Here is a 16,513-nt window from a genome sequence, read left to right on the forward strand (position 1 = left end):
AAAATCCATAGTGAGATGAGTCACAAGAAGGGAAGTCGATTTGATCATGGCAAATTGTGAATTATGCCCGTCCAAATTCAGAACATGAGAAAAGAAACAGGCAGACTCTTTCGGCAATCATGTCAACATCCAGGACACCTGGATCTACTACAACAACTCTGCAATGAAAGACGGCGGCTAAAAGAAAAAGAGATCTGGAAGCATAAACAAGTAAAACAAGAAACACTACGGGCTCAGTTATAACGCGCCTCTAAAACGCACAATTCGAAAAGATTCTGATATATATTTAATAGGAACGAGAAAGGCCCTGCAGCTGCAAACAACACCAATATCAGTGAGACAATTGGGTACATTATCTAAAGTTGCACTTCAAGAGCGGTTTGACTCATTTAGCTAGTACATTCTGTCCTAATAAAGCGGAAAATTACAGCACCCGAAGTAGAGAAGGTCATCAAAAAGTCCCAGGCTGACTGTGCCCCTGGCCCAAATGGACTACCACAGGCTTTATTCAAACATCTTTTCACAAACTGGGCTGTTTTCCTAGCATCAATGTTTAATTTTATTTGGAAAACAAGGTTATTCCTGATAGCTGGAGGGGCTTCACCCTTCATCCCATTTTAAAAAAAAGGCTTGGCATGTTCACCTAGCAATTATAGGCTAATAGCACTGATGGATGTTGAGTTAAAATATTTTTCAACGTTGATACTCCATGATCTGGAATCCTGGTCGTATGACAATGGAAGAATCCCCTTAAACCAAGCTGGCTTCCAAAGAGGCCAAGGTACTTCAACTAATCTTATGGCCCTGAGTCTAATCAGGAACAGAGTGAAAGCAACTAGGACATCCCTTTACTTGGGCTTTGTTGATTTTAAAGCAGCTTTTGATGGTGACAAATTATGGGCCAGGCTTCAGCGATAGGGTATCCCATTGAACATCCTACAGGCAATTAGGCTAGTATGTTCGGACACTTGGGTTAAGATAAGAATTGGAGACAGTTCCTGCGCATCAAAGAATGTCCAAACATCCTTAGGCGTAAAGCAGGGCTGTGTTTTAACCCTTTTTTGGCAGATCTCTTCGCTGGGCTTGACGAACAGATGGCCCACGAGCTGTCTGTCGGAGGCCAGCAAATGTCACATATCCTCTACGCTGACGATCTGGTGTTGTTCAGCAACACGCGAATAGGACTTCAAAAGCTGCTCAATACTCTCGGAGCTTATACTGAAAAGAATGGCCTGGAAATACAATTTTCGAAAACAAGTGTGATGGTGTGCAATCGTCCTTCTAAGATCAATCAAAAATGGTTTATCAACGGAAACAAATTTGAGGAGGTCAAACTCTATGCATACCTAGGAGTGAAAATAGACGCAAATGACTCCTTTGTTTCCCAGGAGGCGGCAATTAGGGTGAAAGCGCAGGCCCTTAATTATGGCTTCTTGTCACTGGCCAGATCTATTTGATGCCACGATCTAAAACACATGGGATCAGTTATGAAAGCCAAACTGTTGCCAACCCTTGCATATGGAATGGAGATTATGCTGGGCGATGATGCTCTTTTGTTAGAAAAACTGATAAGAGCCTATAAACAAATCTTTAAGCTCCCAAAGTTGGCTTCTGCTGCGCAAATCCAGCCAGAACTTCTGCTTACAAAACAGACACTCGCTAGGCTGGCTGCCTTTGTAGAGCTTTATTATAACCTGCGAGCAGCAGCTGAATATACTCTGGCTAGTCTAGTCTGGATCGAAATTAACTTGCAAAGGGGAAACGGTGCTTACAAGAAATTTTTAGATAACAGTATTACGACTCTTGATTTGGGTGACCTTTGGAATTCGAATATTTCTGGGCAAACCTTTAAGAAACTAGTAAATAAATCTACTAAATTGCAAAGCTGGGTGGCATACAAAGAAACCCTGTCAAAACGTCTGAATCTTTGCTTCACATTGTCCGTGTTTGTCCTGCTCTGTTGGTTCAGCGAAGATTTCTATTAAGGCGGAAGTTCCTTGAACGGGGAATAAGGTTGTGCAGGCATGCACTGGTGGAGTCCATGGACCCAAACAACACCATGCTGAACATTAGACTAACTCAGTTATTGATCTGTTTTAAGAAAATGATCAGCTGATAGGATACGTGATGTGTAAGCTGGAGGGGGTCCCTAAACGTAATTCTAAAATGTAATAACTCTGAAAACTTTTATGTTAACTTATCATGCACAGAAACTGTGAAGGACGGGTGGCTAGGGATTGACTATATTATCTATTTCTATATTTTTAATAATGTGAATTCTTGCATTATTGTTTCTTAACAGTGGGTCTCATAGTCCATCTGGAACCATATTCATACTTGCCTCAGTCCTGCTTATATGCACCTTAATTACATATATTAATTTACTTAAGGGACTTTTTAGTTATCTGTGTGGAAAGCTTGCTTTTTTAGACATCCGGGTCACTGTTTAGTCATTTTTATCAAACGTAGCTTAGTGTTTGGTATCCCCACAAACTCATAGGAAGGAAAGTTGAAGAAAGCAAAAGGCATGCAGTGCGATGATGGGTGGCTGTACTAGTTGTATGATAAATCCCCTTTTTATCAATTTTTTTATGCATTTTGAAACTGTGTGATTTTGTTTATGGTTTTAATTGATTAATAAACTAACATTACACATAGCTTTTCATTATAAACAGATCACACCTAAGGAATCTGACACAACATTTATTAGTGAACCGATAAGGTCTTTAGCCTTTACCAGTGGCATGACACTATATACGACCCAGGCCTACTGATGTATGCCTGATGGTTGCCAGCTTATGTGCACATTTGTAAAAGTAGGATTATGAACAGTACAGTTCGCAAAACAATATACAAACCCTTTCGATAGGGCCTGGTTTGAATCATCACTGTGAAATTCTACTCCCATGATGTGTCAGAGTGGGTGACCAACAGCAACACCCTTGCCTACTATGGTAGCCTGTGATAATACATGTAACCAAATTGCTTTCTACAGCCTGTAACATAATAGGATAGCAATCTGCTCTTAGAGGTTTATTGGCTTTACCATATGCTTTCCACACTAAACAGATCAGACCTACTGCCTTTGAAATCATTTTTCATAATAAACAGGCCAGACCTGTGGCATCTGGCATATCATTTCCCTGCAGTCCAATCAAGTCTTTAGCTGTTATCATTGGCTTCTCACCATAATCAACTAAGGCCTACTGTACTGAGGGTAAGCTTTTCTACAAGACAACCATGAGACATACAGTCGTAAAACTGCAAATGTATACAACATGACAGACGGCAAAGCAAATGTCTATCTCTCATAACAGAGCTTAGCAAGGATTCTCATAGTTCAAATCTTCTATACTAATGGTTTTCCAGAGGGGGTAACCAACATCAAAACTCTTGCCTATTAAGGCCATGTTTGGGGTTCCATGTAACAAAACAAAAAAATATATATATCTGTATGTTTGTATTCAGAGTACTAACAATCTGCTCGTATATATGCCTTTCGACATTGACATATGCCTTTCACAATCAATATGTCAGACCAACTGCCATTTTTGTAACTTTTCATCACAAACAATGTCATGTAGCTTTTATTATTGGCTTGTCACAATAACCAACCCAAGCCCATTGTGCTGAGTGCAAGCTTTCCACAAGGCAACTAACCAGCATACAGTCATAAAAGTACAAATGTATACACAATTACAGTAGGCAACCCAAAATACTATCTCTCCTAAGCGAGCGTAACACTGGCTATTGTTGTGCATATTTCTATTCCCACAGTTTGTTCAGGTGGATCACCAACACCAAAACCTTTGTGTACCACGGCAATAGGTGAAATTCAATGTAATGAAATACCTACCTACAGGCTTTAATACACTGTAATAACAATCCATACTTACAAGTTTATTGCCTTTAACACATGTTTTTCACAAAGACTAGGTCAGGCCAACTGGCATCGTAATAATGTTAATACTAAACAGACCAAACCTATGAAATCTTGCTTGACTTTTTCCAATGAAGTCGTTACCCTTCAACATTGGCTTTACACTTCACACAACACTAGGCTATTCAAGGGCCCATAAACTGGCAAATATCATTCAAACAGGTATAAAACTACAAATATGTAGAAAATACAGCTTGCAAAACAATATAATACCCCTCTCAAGAGGGCCTAAGATGCACCATTACAGTGAATACCCACAGGGTTCGTCAAAGTGGGAGGCCAATGCCAAAACTCTTGCGTACTGTGGTAATCTGTGAGATTACATGTAACACAATACCGGACCATGGCCTGTAACACAATGCGATAACAACCGTCTGTTAAAGGCTTGCAAGCTTTAACTTATGCTTTTCACAATTAATAAGACAGATCACCTGCCTTTGTCATAATGTTTCATAAATAAATGGACTAGGCCTATTGGATCTGACATAATGTTTCCATTGCACCAAACAGGCATGTATAGCTTGTTACCTTAACCTACAGTTTTGAGCATAAACTTGTCCTTAAAGCAACCATCAGACACACAGTCATAAAATTTGAAAGATATAAAAAAAGAATAAATGGCTACGCAAAATAGTGTCTCTCCCACGATGGCCTACAATGGATTCTGGCAGAGCAAACCTTTTATATCCATGGTTTGTCACACTAGGTGACCAACACCAAAACCATTACCATACTAAATTAATCTGCGAGATTTCATGTAACGAAATACCTATCTGTAGACTTTAATGTATAGTAATAATAATTCACACTTAAATGCCTATTGACTTTAACATATGCTTTTCACAATAAATATGTCAAGCCTAGTGCCTTTATCATAAAATTTCAAATAAACAGATCAGGCCAGTAGCCAAGATCATTGGTTTGCCACCATAACCAACTCAGCCCTGCTGTATAGAGTAAACCTTGACAAACGCCCGAAAATGCAACACAATTGGTCTTTATTGAAAGCACAGAAATTCATCCCAATAATATCATGTACACAGGGGAACCAATTTGCAAGTGGGGCCTAGGGTCCTCTCTCAGAAGGATGCTTAAAGCTCTTTCCTGTTGATCACATAAGGTTACGGACAGTTGTACGGTCAAGCCAGACCTAAAAATCCATGTAGATTAGTGAAACTCTCAAACACAAAAGTGCACTCTGAAGTCTAAAGTTAATGACTGCCCTACTCCCATCAGTGCTGTTGTGTGTGTGAGTTCTTGAAAGTTCAGGCAACCTGACTCTTGCTGGCCCTGGCACAACTGCCTGGAGAGCAGGCACTTTTTGTGGGAGTACACAACTTCCGCACCATAAAAACATGTACTCTAGAATGTCAATATGTGGGCGGAGCCAAAGGCCCTCTCCTTGTAGTACTTCTTAAAGGTGTTTTAGGTTGATCGCATAATGTCTGGCGACAGCTGACCTGTCTAGCTAGACCTATAGCTGATGACATGTAGTAAAACGTTGTGTTTTTTTTACTTTTGAAATATACAAACAGGAAGAAAGCACATTAAACATACTTTAGAGATTTCTAAACTATTGATAAAATAATTTGAAAGAAAACAGCGAAATGTTTTAAAAAAACAATACCGAGAAGAGTCACCTGTTTTCCGATTCAAAAGCCAGTTGTTGACACTTTTAAAATCTAAAAACATGAACAAATGGCTGTTATTTTTTCGCTGAAAAAGTTGGCAATCATACCTGCCTGCAACCGCCAGTCACGCCCTTTAAAAACAGCAGCTACCTTTGGCATAAAAGCAGCAGTTGTTGGACTGTGTTTGAAGCCCCTTCTCTTGACAGATGGATCTAAGACCCATTGTACTAATGCGGTCATGTGCTGCTCTGTGACTCAGCCACTGAGTTAGTTGTAATCGCCTGGGAAACAGGACGCCGCCGTGCTCGGTGGGACCGGACGCCTATAAAGCGCGATGGCTCTGCAAACACCACGCTGCAGCGTTCAGAGCTGGACTGCGGAGCCCAGAAGAAAATCAGTGACAGGCTCGAAGCATCCATTCCTGCAGAAATAGTTCATTTATCTTGTATTTAAGGCGCACGTGAGAACACGATTTGAGATCTCACAGGTTAGGTAAGGTGCCGTCAGAGCTCACTGGAAAAAAAAATACAAAATTAGGATAGCTTTGCAGAAAAGCACCTCAGCTGTTAGGTATTATTAACAATCTAGTGTGCTCACTAGCAGCGTGTGGGAGTTGTTCCTCCACCCCTCACTCCCACGGCAGACACAAGCATGGAAACGGAGGAAGAGCCGGCGACAGAGTCCTTTTCAGAAGATAAACGGGTGCTCTTCATAGAAAGAAGACTGCAGTTGCTACTTAATCTCAAAACAGACAAATGGAGAAAATACATTGAAAATGACGACAATCAGAAAACTCTGGCCAACTTTTTAGAAACAGATGGCCCGCCGTTGCTGTTTTTCAATTCCACCTCTGCAGGAGTGTTGACTGCTGTGCACGAGGTAAGTGCTCCCGATTTTTGTTTGCAGCCCATGGCACTCCTCTTTTGAACGAGGAACACCATGACCATGGCCTTCTCTATAGAATGTCCATCCATCCCTTGCCGCACATTGAAAGCCTGTTAGCACATCTCTGATACATTTGCAGGATACATTTATACTGATATGTCTTATTTTTTCTTGGCCTCAGCACCCAATCTGAATTGTACTGTTTGTGTGTCCTGAAACAGAACTGCAGTAAACCCTACTTAAAATGCAGATTTTGCTTTGTTAGTGATATTAAATGGACCTAAACAAATTATTTTCTGTGAAAAATTAGAGTTATACATTTTCTTGGTTTACAGTTGGAAGGTATGTGACAGGTTGGGAATAAGACAGAAAATAGCCCCCCCCCCCCCCTAACAAATCAGATAACCAAACCAGTGGGCCACGTTTTCAAATGGGGGCAGTTTGTAACGTGTGAAGGCACGCTGTATGCATGTTTGCTAGGTATGGGATGCTGCATGCATGTGTGCTTACTGCAGGCGATGTGTGTAGTAATATCAAGGAAATCAACTGTGGACACCGGCCCACCAGACCATAAAACATTCTTACACACTGACCTCTCACTGATGAGTTAAGTGGAATTTGATTCGGAATATGTTTGCATAAGTTGTGCATTTATGTATGATTTACATAACCGTCATGTTGCGTCTTGTCCCGTGTGTAAGCTTTCTAAAACGTGCAAGCCCTCTTTTTTTAATGAGGGGGAAACAAAGCTGAAATACCAAGTCCTAGAATGCATCGTAATTTAGACTAAAAAACAAAACGGTTTGCCTGAAGGTGGCACACGACATGGGGACTCCCAGAAAAACCGGATACTTTAGAGTCGATGTTGGTTCCATTAAGTGATTGGTTCGTAGCAATGTGTGTGTGTCTTGTGTTTTAAAAAACAAATTGTATTAATTAACCGAATTAATCTCACTTAAAGAGCTAGGTCGGCAGGCAGTGTGTGATGATGTTTGTTGCATAGCCCGTATCCTAGATTACTAAATGAATGTTACCTGAAACTTTGTTTTCCATCCGTTGATTTTCCATTAAACTATCTATTGCATTCTGGTAAATGTAGGCTCGGGTAATTTCACCTGAAATGCATGTACGAACACATCTGAAAACTATTTTATTTAAAGAAGTGTCTAGGACTGGAACTTGTCCCATGTGTCATGAAGGTATTTGGTAGCCTTATTTATGTCTCATGCTCTCGCCCCTTGTCTGTACCTGTGCAAGGAGACTAATCCATTGCACAACACTGTAACTGTCACTGTCTGTGAAATTGCTCCCCCTCCCTGGCAGCTCCACCATTAAGTGAGGCCTGCCCCTGCACTTGCACTCTCGTGTGCTGGTGTTCGAGGTCCTTCTCCACCCACAGGATCACCTGCGCCTCATTCCTGGTGGTCCAGTGGACCCCTGTTCTCCTCTGCCTCGCTCCGCTCTCCTCTCCGTTTTTTCAGAAGTATTTTTCTCCCTCTGTCTTTTTCTATTTCTTCACTTTTCCTACCTAGTGTGTGATGATGTTTGTTGCATAGCCCGTATCCTAGATTACTAAATGAATGTCACCATAGCCAACGATCGACAACTGGACAGCCCTCACCACTGAAGACACACTGGAGACGATGAACTCAATCAACTCATGGGGCCCCCACGGACCCTTGCCCCCACCACATTTTCAACAGAGCCGCTGACACCATCGCACCCATGCTCTGCCACACCATCAACCGCTCCCTGGCAACCGCATCCATCGTTCCCCTACGACTGGAAACACGCCGAGATCAACCCCCTCCTCAAGAAACCATTGGTGGACCTCACCGACCTAAAAAACTACAGACCCGTCCTCCTCCTTCCACACCCTCCGCCTCCTACGCAAGACCTTCAAATGGATCCCCATCAAACACAGAAAGACCGTCACTCACGCCCTGGTCACCAGCAGACTCGACTTCGGCAACGCACTCTATATCGGAATAAACCAAAACCTCACACGCAAGCTACAGAACATCCAGAACGCCGCAGCAAGACTGGTCCTCAACCTGCCAAGACACTGCCACATTGCCCGGCACCTGCACACACTCCACTGACTCCCCGTCGACGCTAGAGTCATCTTCAAGATGCTCACAAGGCTCTCCACGACACCGGCCCAGCATACCTGAACAGCCGACTCAAATTCCTCGCACCCCAAAAGGACCCTACGATCAGCCCAGCTCTCCTACGCCATGGTGTCCCCGCACCAGAAAGACCAGATCAGGTGGCCAATCCTTCTCCTTCCTCCCGGCCAGAGCCTGGAACGGCCACCTCAGACAGACAACATCTCTCCCCATCTTCACAAGAAACCTCAAATCCTGGCTCTTCGACAGACCCCCCTCCTCGATGGACTGGTACCTGCGAACCCAGCCCCCTCCCCCAGCGCCTTGAGACCCTCACGGGTGAGTAGTAGCGCTTAACAAACGCGTGATTGATTGATCACTGTGTCCCTCTGATTGAGCAGTGCATTTCTGCTGTTTACCTCCTGCTTCATGCTGCCCTCCTAGATCTATCCTCCTTTGCCAGACTGAACATTGAGTGGTTACCAAGACTCAGCAATTGCTTTCATAAACCAAATTGGCCAGATTACACAAAGGCCCTTATTACGAGTTGGACGGTACTGGGGAAATGGTAAATTTGAACCAAAATGGTCTATTAACATGTGGTAAATCCACCGCAGTATAACCCAGCTATGAGTTAAACACCATGAAATATGAAATGGAGAACTACTGTGTGGGATCCTCCCTTCTCCCCCCCCCCCCGCCCACCCCCCCACCACTTGTGGAAACTATAGAGAATTCCCAATTCCATGGAATTTAACACATATATTTACTTCCTACTCTGAGCAGGTGGCAAGTGTAAGCGGGGACTGTGGGGTGAGATTTGAGGGAAGAGGTTAGAGTAGGAAAGTGTTTCCACGGCTTGAATGTTTCTATGAATGAGGCTTGGCGCTACTGCAGCTAAAGCCTTGTGGTTTTTCTGACCGGAATTACTGTTGGGAAAAATCAGGTCTCGTTATACCAAACCCGGAAAAAAAATATGGGCTAAACCTACCACCTCAGAATCAGGCAGACATAAATTCCATGCAGAAACTTTAGTCCAGCTGACTCAGACTGGGCCAATGTGAGCACCTTCTGCCACAGTTTAGAGCTTATTGTGGTCTTATGCAGGTGAAGAGCTGGAGCTGACGTTTACCACCTTCAACAGTGGTACATCGCTGTCTGTGACTAAAGTTGTAAAAGAATACGCTGCTTTCGGATGGGAACGTCAGTAGTACTGGAATTAGGGCTGTGGAGTGTGCTGCTGCACCCCCTCATTTCATGCAGTTGGACCAGCAGTCTTTTGAAGTATTGTTTGACAGCACCTACGTCGAAAGACTTATAATGCAAGGTCAATTGTTGGGTGTAACTAAGCCTAAATACTGAACGACTATTTCTATTATTTGTTATGCAGATCTATGTTAACAGATCTATGCACAGGTTTGTGATTAAACACCTAAGGACAGTTCAGCTAGGGCACAGGGGAGGCTGAAAGAAGAAAGTTAAGTCAGTAGTTTCCTCAAACACAGATATAAAAAAAAAAAATCTACTTCTTCCCTTAAGTCTCATTTGGAGTATAGCGATTGGCAATCCGACCTTGATAGGAAGTACAAATGAAGCACATTACTTCTCAATTCTCACATATGAAGGTAACAAAGATATTTTTGCAGCAAACCCAGATACATAAGTGTAGTCTGTGTGATGCACTCACGGTTAAATCAAACTGACTTTGTAATGCGCTTTCACAGGCATTTTCTTTTCGGTGGTAATTGAAACTATTACAGAATAACAAAATTCAATGTCCTAATGTCATACATAATGGTCCTCATTCCAAATTGCTTGAAAATATCGGGAGGGAGAATCGCCCCAGAAAAAAAACATTATCACACATCTAGTTTATTTCCTGGGGAGACTTACCTCCCATCCTGAGTATTGGAGCTTGGAAAGAGAAAAAATATATAAGGCCTTTAATTTATCGCTAAAACAACAGCTGATGGACAGAATGCAGAACAATGTCATACATCACCCCAGTACAGAGATCTGGGCCTAAATCCATCAGTTTTTTCCTCACCATGCCATTTCAGTTTGAACCCAGCCATATGCAAATCAGTCTTGACCCTGTTCCTCATGGGTACAGTCCAGCCTGAACTGCCAAGCCAGGTCATCCCTGGACTGGAAACAAGCATCCTAGGACCGGCTTCGGTGTTTCACCCCTCTTCAGACAGGATAACTTGATTCCAGTGGCATGGAGAGCACGTCTGGACAAGTGCTCACTACACCACTGGATTCTGGACAATCCAGTCCTGCCATGGAAATATAGATAACTGGAGTACTCTGTAAGGTGCACGGGTTTGGGAACTGAGAACAGATCTGTTAGACCTGGCCCTTTTGACAGGTTCATCCCAAAACGTTTTGCCTTTTGCCTCTTATTTTTTGGACTCTGGTTCTGTTGGCTATAGGATTCTGGGCACTTTACCCCTACTGACCAGAGCTAAAGTGCTTATGTTCTCTGTATAAATTGTGACAATGAAAGGTTATCCATGATTGGCATATTGGATTTACTGGTAAGTCCCTAGTAAAGTGCATGGTGTGTGCCAGGGCCTGTAAATCAAATGCTACCAGTGGGCTTGCAGCACAGGTTGTGCCGCCCACATGAGTAGCCCTGTAAATGTGTCTCAGACGTACCACTGTAACTGCCATGTTGTCCTGGCAATTGCACCCACTTGCCTGGCCCAAACCTTCCCTTTCCTTACATGTAAAGCCCCCCTAATGTAGGCCCAAGGTACCCTCATGGGCAGGGTGCAGTGTATGTGAAAGGCAGGACATGTGCTATTGTGTGTGAGTCATGTCCTTATAGTGAAATACTGTGTATTTTGATTTTTCACTGTTGAAAGGCTATCTCTACCATAGGTGTATCATTGGGGTTGCACTGTAACATGTTTACATGTGTAACTTGCAATAGGGACAAGATAGAAAAATTAAGTTTAGACTCTCTGAACTTAGAATCTATTAATACACCTTCTGGTAAAGGTGGTTTTAAAATCCTGTGTTTGAAAATGCCACTTTTAGAAAGTGCCCATTTTTTTCATTTTGTGTGCTGCTGGCTGTTTGTGTATTTGGTGTGTGAGTGACAGGAGCCGAGATGTGCATTCCCTCTAGACCGTCACTAGGGGGGTTGAGGTGTGCCCTGCCTTGCCTGGGTGACTTATCGCAGGGCTGAATAGACCTGGTCTGCATTTAGAGTGGTGGGAGGAGATGTGCTTACACCTGAACAGGCTGTGTCTCCTTTTGTACAATGCTGTCTCCGCCCCCTGTGGTCATGCTGAACCAGTGAGGACAGAAATGATTTGGACTGGCTTTAGAGACCCTTGCCACTAAGAGAACAGACACATTTTGGGGTATAAGTATTAGACCTAAAATCATAGGAATTTAGATTACTTCCTGGAACAAGAAGAAGAGCTGGAGAGCTGTAAGGAGGAGTACTGCCACTTTGCTGTGTGGGGTTTCCTGCACTTGCTGCTTCTGTCTGTGGTGGAGGAAAAGGGCGAATTATTTTGGCCCTGCTTTGGCACCCTGTTGTGGGTAGAATCTCCAGGGGCCAGTGTGTGCTGGCCTACTGTTGTGGAAGACTCAGGGACATCAAAGTCTTCCTTCTGTATGCTTTGGCTTTAATTGGGAAGGTTCTAGTGCCTGCACTGTGTTGTACGAACTACTGGTGCCCATACCTCTTTCTGCCAAGTCTGCATGGTTTTCACTTTGTTTAGCACAAGTAGAGAGAGTCCTGATGCATGTACGCTGAGTCTGTGGCCAGACAGCCGTGTGTCTGTTTTCCTTCTGCCCCTTTCATCGTGCCTAAGGAACAGAAGTGGCGCAAAAGAAGGGCGCCGTGGTGCCGGAGGAAAGTCCCAAATCAGGGTGCCCCTGGGAGCTTCCTGGAAGCCCGCTTTGCCCCCTTGATCTCCCTACCAGCTGAGTCCGCGATAGGAAAGGCGGACCAGAGAGGAGCTGCCGGGCCCGATCAGGTGGAATTGCATCCAGGCAGGAGTCCCTGGGGGCTTGACACTCTATCAAGAGTACCCCCTATAGATTTGTGATTGAGTTGTGGGAAGAAAGGGGAAAAACAATAATACGAAATCAATACAAAAACCTCCCACTAGACCTATATCACTTTTATATAGGCTAACAATAGCTCTATGGGGATATCCACAATGAATACATAGCAAGCATTCACTATTTATTATTTTATATGAAATGTATTTTGTTCCAAAGTCATTATTTCATCATTTATATCAAAAGAGAGTGAAAACATTCATTCTCTCTTTAATTTCGTTCCACATTTCTTTTATATAAATGATCGACAGTTTCATTTCTTTCAACAATTCATCATAGAAATTGTTTTTTTAACATGGACAATGATATCTGCGTTTTTTTTATATATATATATATATATATATATATATATATATATATATATATATATATATATATAAAACCATAGGTTTCAGGGATGTTATAGTTAGCTGGACATTTCACTCGTACAAAACCAGAGAAATTCCACCGTTATAGTTACTTCAGCTAACTAACTCACGCACCCGCAATGTACTGCTCATGACGTCACATATTACATCATTCATGACATGGTCAGTGACATCACTGGTGACATCACTGATGACATCATCCACATGAAAAAAGTATGCGCCCCCTCACACTCTAATATAACCGTTAATACACCCACTGTAAAATACAGAAAACCATTTTCAAAATCATTAACACAACAATACCAGTTACTACATACACACTCACTGATTGCTAGGTCTACAGACACATCTACTCATCCATCCACTCACTCATACATGCAGTCACTCATAACTACAACACGGTCATATGCACTCATACACCTATACAGACAATAACACACCACCACTCATCTATGCAGTTACTCACACACCTACTTAGTCATGCAATGAATCTATCACAGTCCCATTTACTCACCTATACAATTATGCACACACAACCTCACTTCTTCATACAGATACTAACACATACTTACTCTATTATATAACCCGTGATATAAGTATACAATCATCTATACAACCAGTCTCAAAATCACCAACTATCATGTAGAGTCCTTTATATCCTTCAACTCTCACATACACTGCCTTTTACATATGTAGTTACTTGGACATGTACCACTGAGACATCGATTCACTCACCAACACACCGATACACACACACACACACACACACACACCCATACAGGTGTATCCACAGGCACTGTTGAACCCATACACCCAGTGAATCAACCACTCACATATCTATGCACAGTCACACCCCTCCCATGCACCCACACACACACTCAGTCTCCCAGGCAACCAATCAATAACCTATATAGACACTCATATAGCTACTGACCAACCCATGCAGCAGCTTACACGACAACAGCCAGACTGATACAGACATTTACACAGTTTAGTCACTAACCCATGCACTCAATAAGACACATCTAATCACTCACTTATACAGTCAGTCACCCACCTACTAAATCGTCCATCCAGACACTTACACACCCACTCATTCTTCAATACACCTAGGAATATATATAAAACATATTTAAAAATTATAGAAATACAGTCATGGGAGGATGTCAGCACGTGTCAACTGTAAAACGTGACATCTAAATGGGCAGAGCCGCATGTTCCTTCCATAGACTACTGAATAACCAAAAAGTATATAAACCACACCCGTTGCTGCGAGTTATTTACGCGTGTCCATTCTGTGATGCAGGTTCCATTTTCTAGCATCTGATTCTTCTTTTGCAACAACAAAAGATATTACGGAGTTGTAAGTTGTTTCATTATGGCATAGTAGATACTTATAATACGTAGCTATTTGTGAATATTTAAAGATTTGTATTCACAAAAAAGTGCTATTGGTTGTTTTTGCCATTTTATATCTAACGTCAGCAGCTTGTATTCAGAAACAGACAGAATAGAGGATACACTGTTTCTTTACTGGCTCCTTTAAGCTCATATAGTGTCATTTTCTATATTATAATAGTGACACTATACTTGACCACAGACGTGTTGGTGACCCGTGGGTGCCAAAACTCAAGATTTATATGTAACATCAGCAGCTTCTCGTTCTAACTTTGTTCCCCCCCCCCCCCCGGGATAATATAGTGTGAGTATGTATATTCTAATATTCACAGTCCTTTTGATCTCAGAAGACTTCATGACCAGTCGGCGCGAGGATGAAAGATTTTGAAGTCCCGGAGAAAAGAAGCTTTGAACATATTCACAGCTGGAAAATATTTGGTTATTCTCCTTCTCCTTATAGAATATATTGGAATAGTAGTGTATATGTGTATATTATACAATTATCCTATATATTCTTAAAGGAGTACCTGATCTATCAGCGGAGCAGTCAGCGACCTCTAAGCACTACGACAAAACTTTCCCGCATTCTACAGAATACAAATTGTAAAAATTTTGTATTTTTTGTAGGGACCCTTATTCTTCTTCTCCTGTGGAATACTATAAACTCACCCTGTATATTCATATACTATGTGTTTATAGTACTTCAAAGGGTTTGAACATTTGTCTGTGCAACAAATTTACAATACATAATATAGTTATTTCCGTAGATAACTTAGTACCTCACAGTTTGTTACACGGCTAATGTTTCATCAAAAGGTAGTTGCAAAAAAATAAATTGTAAACATAGTGCTTCATGTAATGATTTGATGAAGCGTACATTTCTATATAATATGACGTCATTTGTGTTTAACAGTTTTTTTACTGGTGATTGTTGTTGTGACCTCAGATGATGTAGTGCGGGAGTTTTTCTTGTAGCACCTCTTTTCTACTTTATCTAAAAGTAATTGATGCCCTTGTATATTAACAAGAATATGGGGCAACACTTTTTCAAACTATAGCCGACAAAAAAAGGGAGGGTGTGGCCACGCTTAAGAGATATTTTATGAATTGCGTTTTTATTTGTCACCCCTCTGATATATACAGCTTCACTTTCCTAAGAAAGTATATTAGTGATTGCTTAATAAAAACTGTTTCACACCTAGACTGAAATTTTTGCAGCGCAACCACACCTCCTGTCAGAAAAGTAAACACCACATTCTAAGTAAATAGTGCTTCTGGGAAGTATCCCACCCAGAGACTTAATAAAGAGAAGTCCGCAACACACTCTGTTATTTTCCCGCCTTGATTTGTAAGGCACACGCAAATGATATCAATGGCCCTTAAATTATATAAAAAGCAATTGTTCCCTTTACAGTCCCTATAAGCCACCTTGCGAGCACTGTACAGAGTTAATAGTGTTCCTACCCTCCCCTACTTTTTTTCCCCCTACTCCTTTGAACTGCGTCACAAAATGGCTAACAGTGAACCGTTCCAAGCCAATAGGGAGCAATCTTGTACTCGTAACACTTTAGCCAATAAAATGTCCATGGTGTTCCGCAGAGGAGGAGGGAATGGCTGCCAACACTTCTACTTTTTATGCTTCACAGCCAATGAACATTAAGCTTGGGAAGGTACTGCTTAGAACACGGCACCCAATCAGATGTCCTTGATGCTCCGCAGAGGGGGAGGAAATGGCTGACAACACTTCTACTTTCAATGTTTCGTAGCCAATGAACATTAAGCTTGGAAAGCTCCTGCTTAGAACACGTTACCCAATCAGATGTCCCTGCTACTCTGCGGAGGGGGAGGGAATGGCTGACAACACTTCTACATTCAGTAGTCCCACATAATATTACATTTTGTCTAATAAAGTGACACTGTCTGTGATAAAAGTGAACACTGCATTATGAGTAAACATTACTGCGCATTATATTCACCGTACAGACCGCTTAAAACAAGGCCACACTGTTCCTACTATACCCTATTATACAATTATTCTCTTTTTTTCCGCACCGCACATTCACACTAACTGTGTGTGCACTGTTACACAGCCTACTG

The 16,513-nt window shown here is 42.0% G+C and overlaps 1 protein-coding gene across 1 annotated transcript in view; it reads left to right on the forward strand.

The window, feature by feature from the left end:
* Positions 1-5,861: 5,861 nt before the first annotated feature.
* DNAH11 (dynein axonemal heavy chain 11) overlaps positions 5,862-16,513 on the forward strand; it is a 3,007,685-nt gene continuing 2,997,033 nt past the window's right edge. The window contains exon 1 of the mRNA XM_085631597.1: positions 5,862-6,450. Within this exon, the coding sequence (XP_085487723.1) occupies positions 6,223-6,450 (228 nt within the window). The 5' untranslated portion in view covers positions 5,862-6,222. The remainder of the gene's footprint in view (positions 6,451-16,513) is intronic.

The sequence above is a fragment of the Triturus cristatus genome, chromosome 10, assembly GCF_964204655.1.
Source record: "Triturus cristatus chromosome 10, aTriCri1.1, whole genome shotgun sequence".
NCBI classification, from domain to species: Eukaryota; Metazoa; Chordata; class Amphibia; order Caudata; family Salamandridae; genus Triturus; species Triturus cristatus.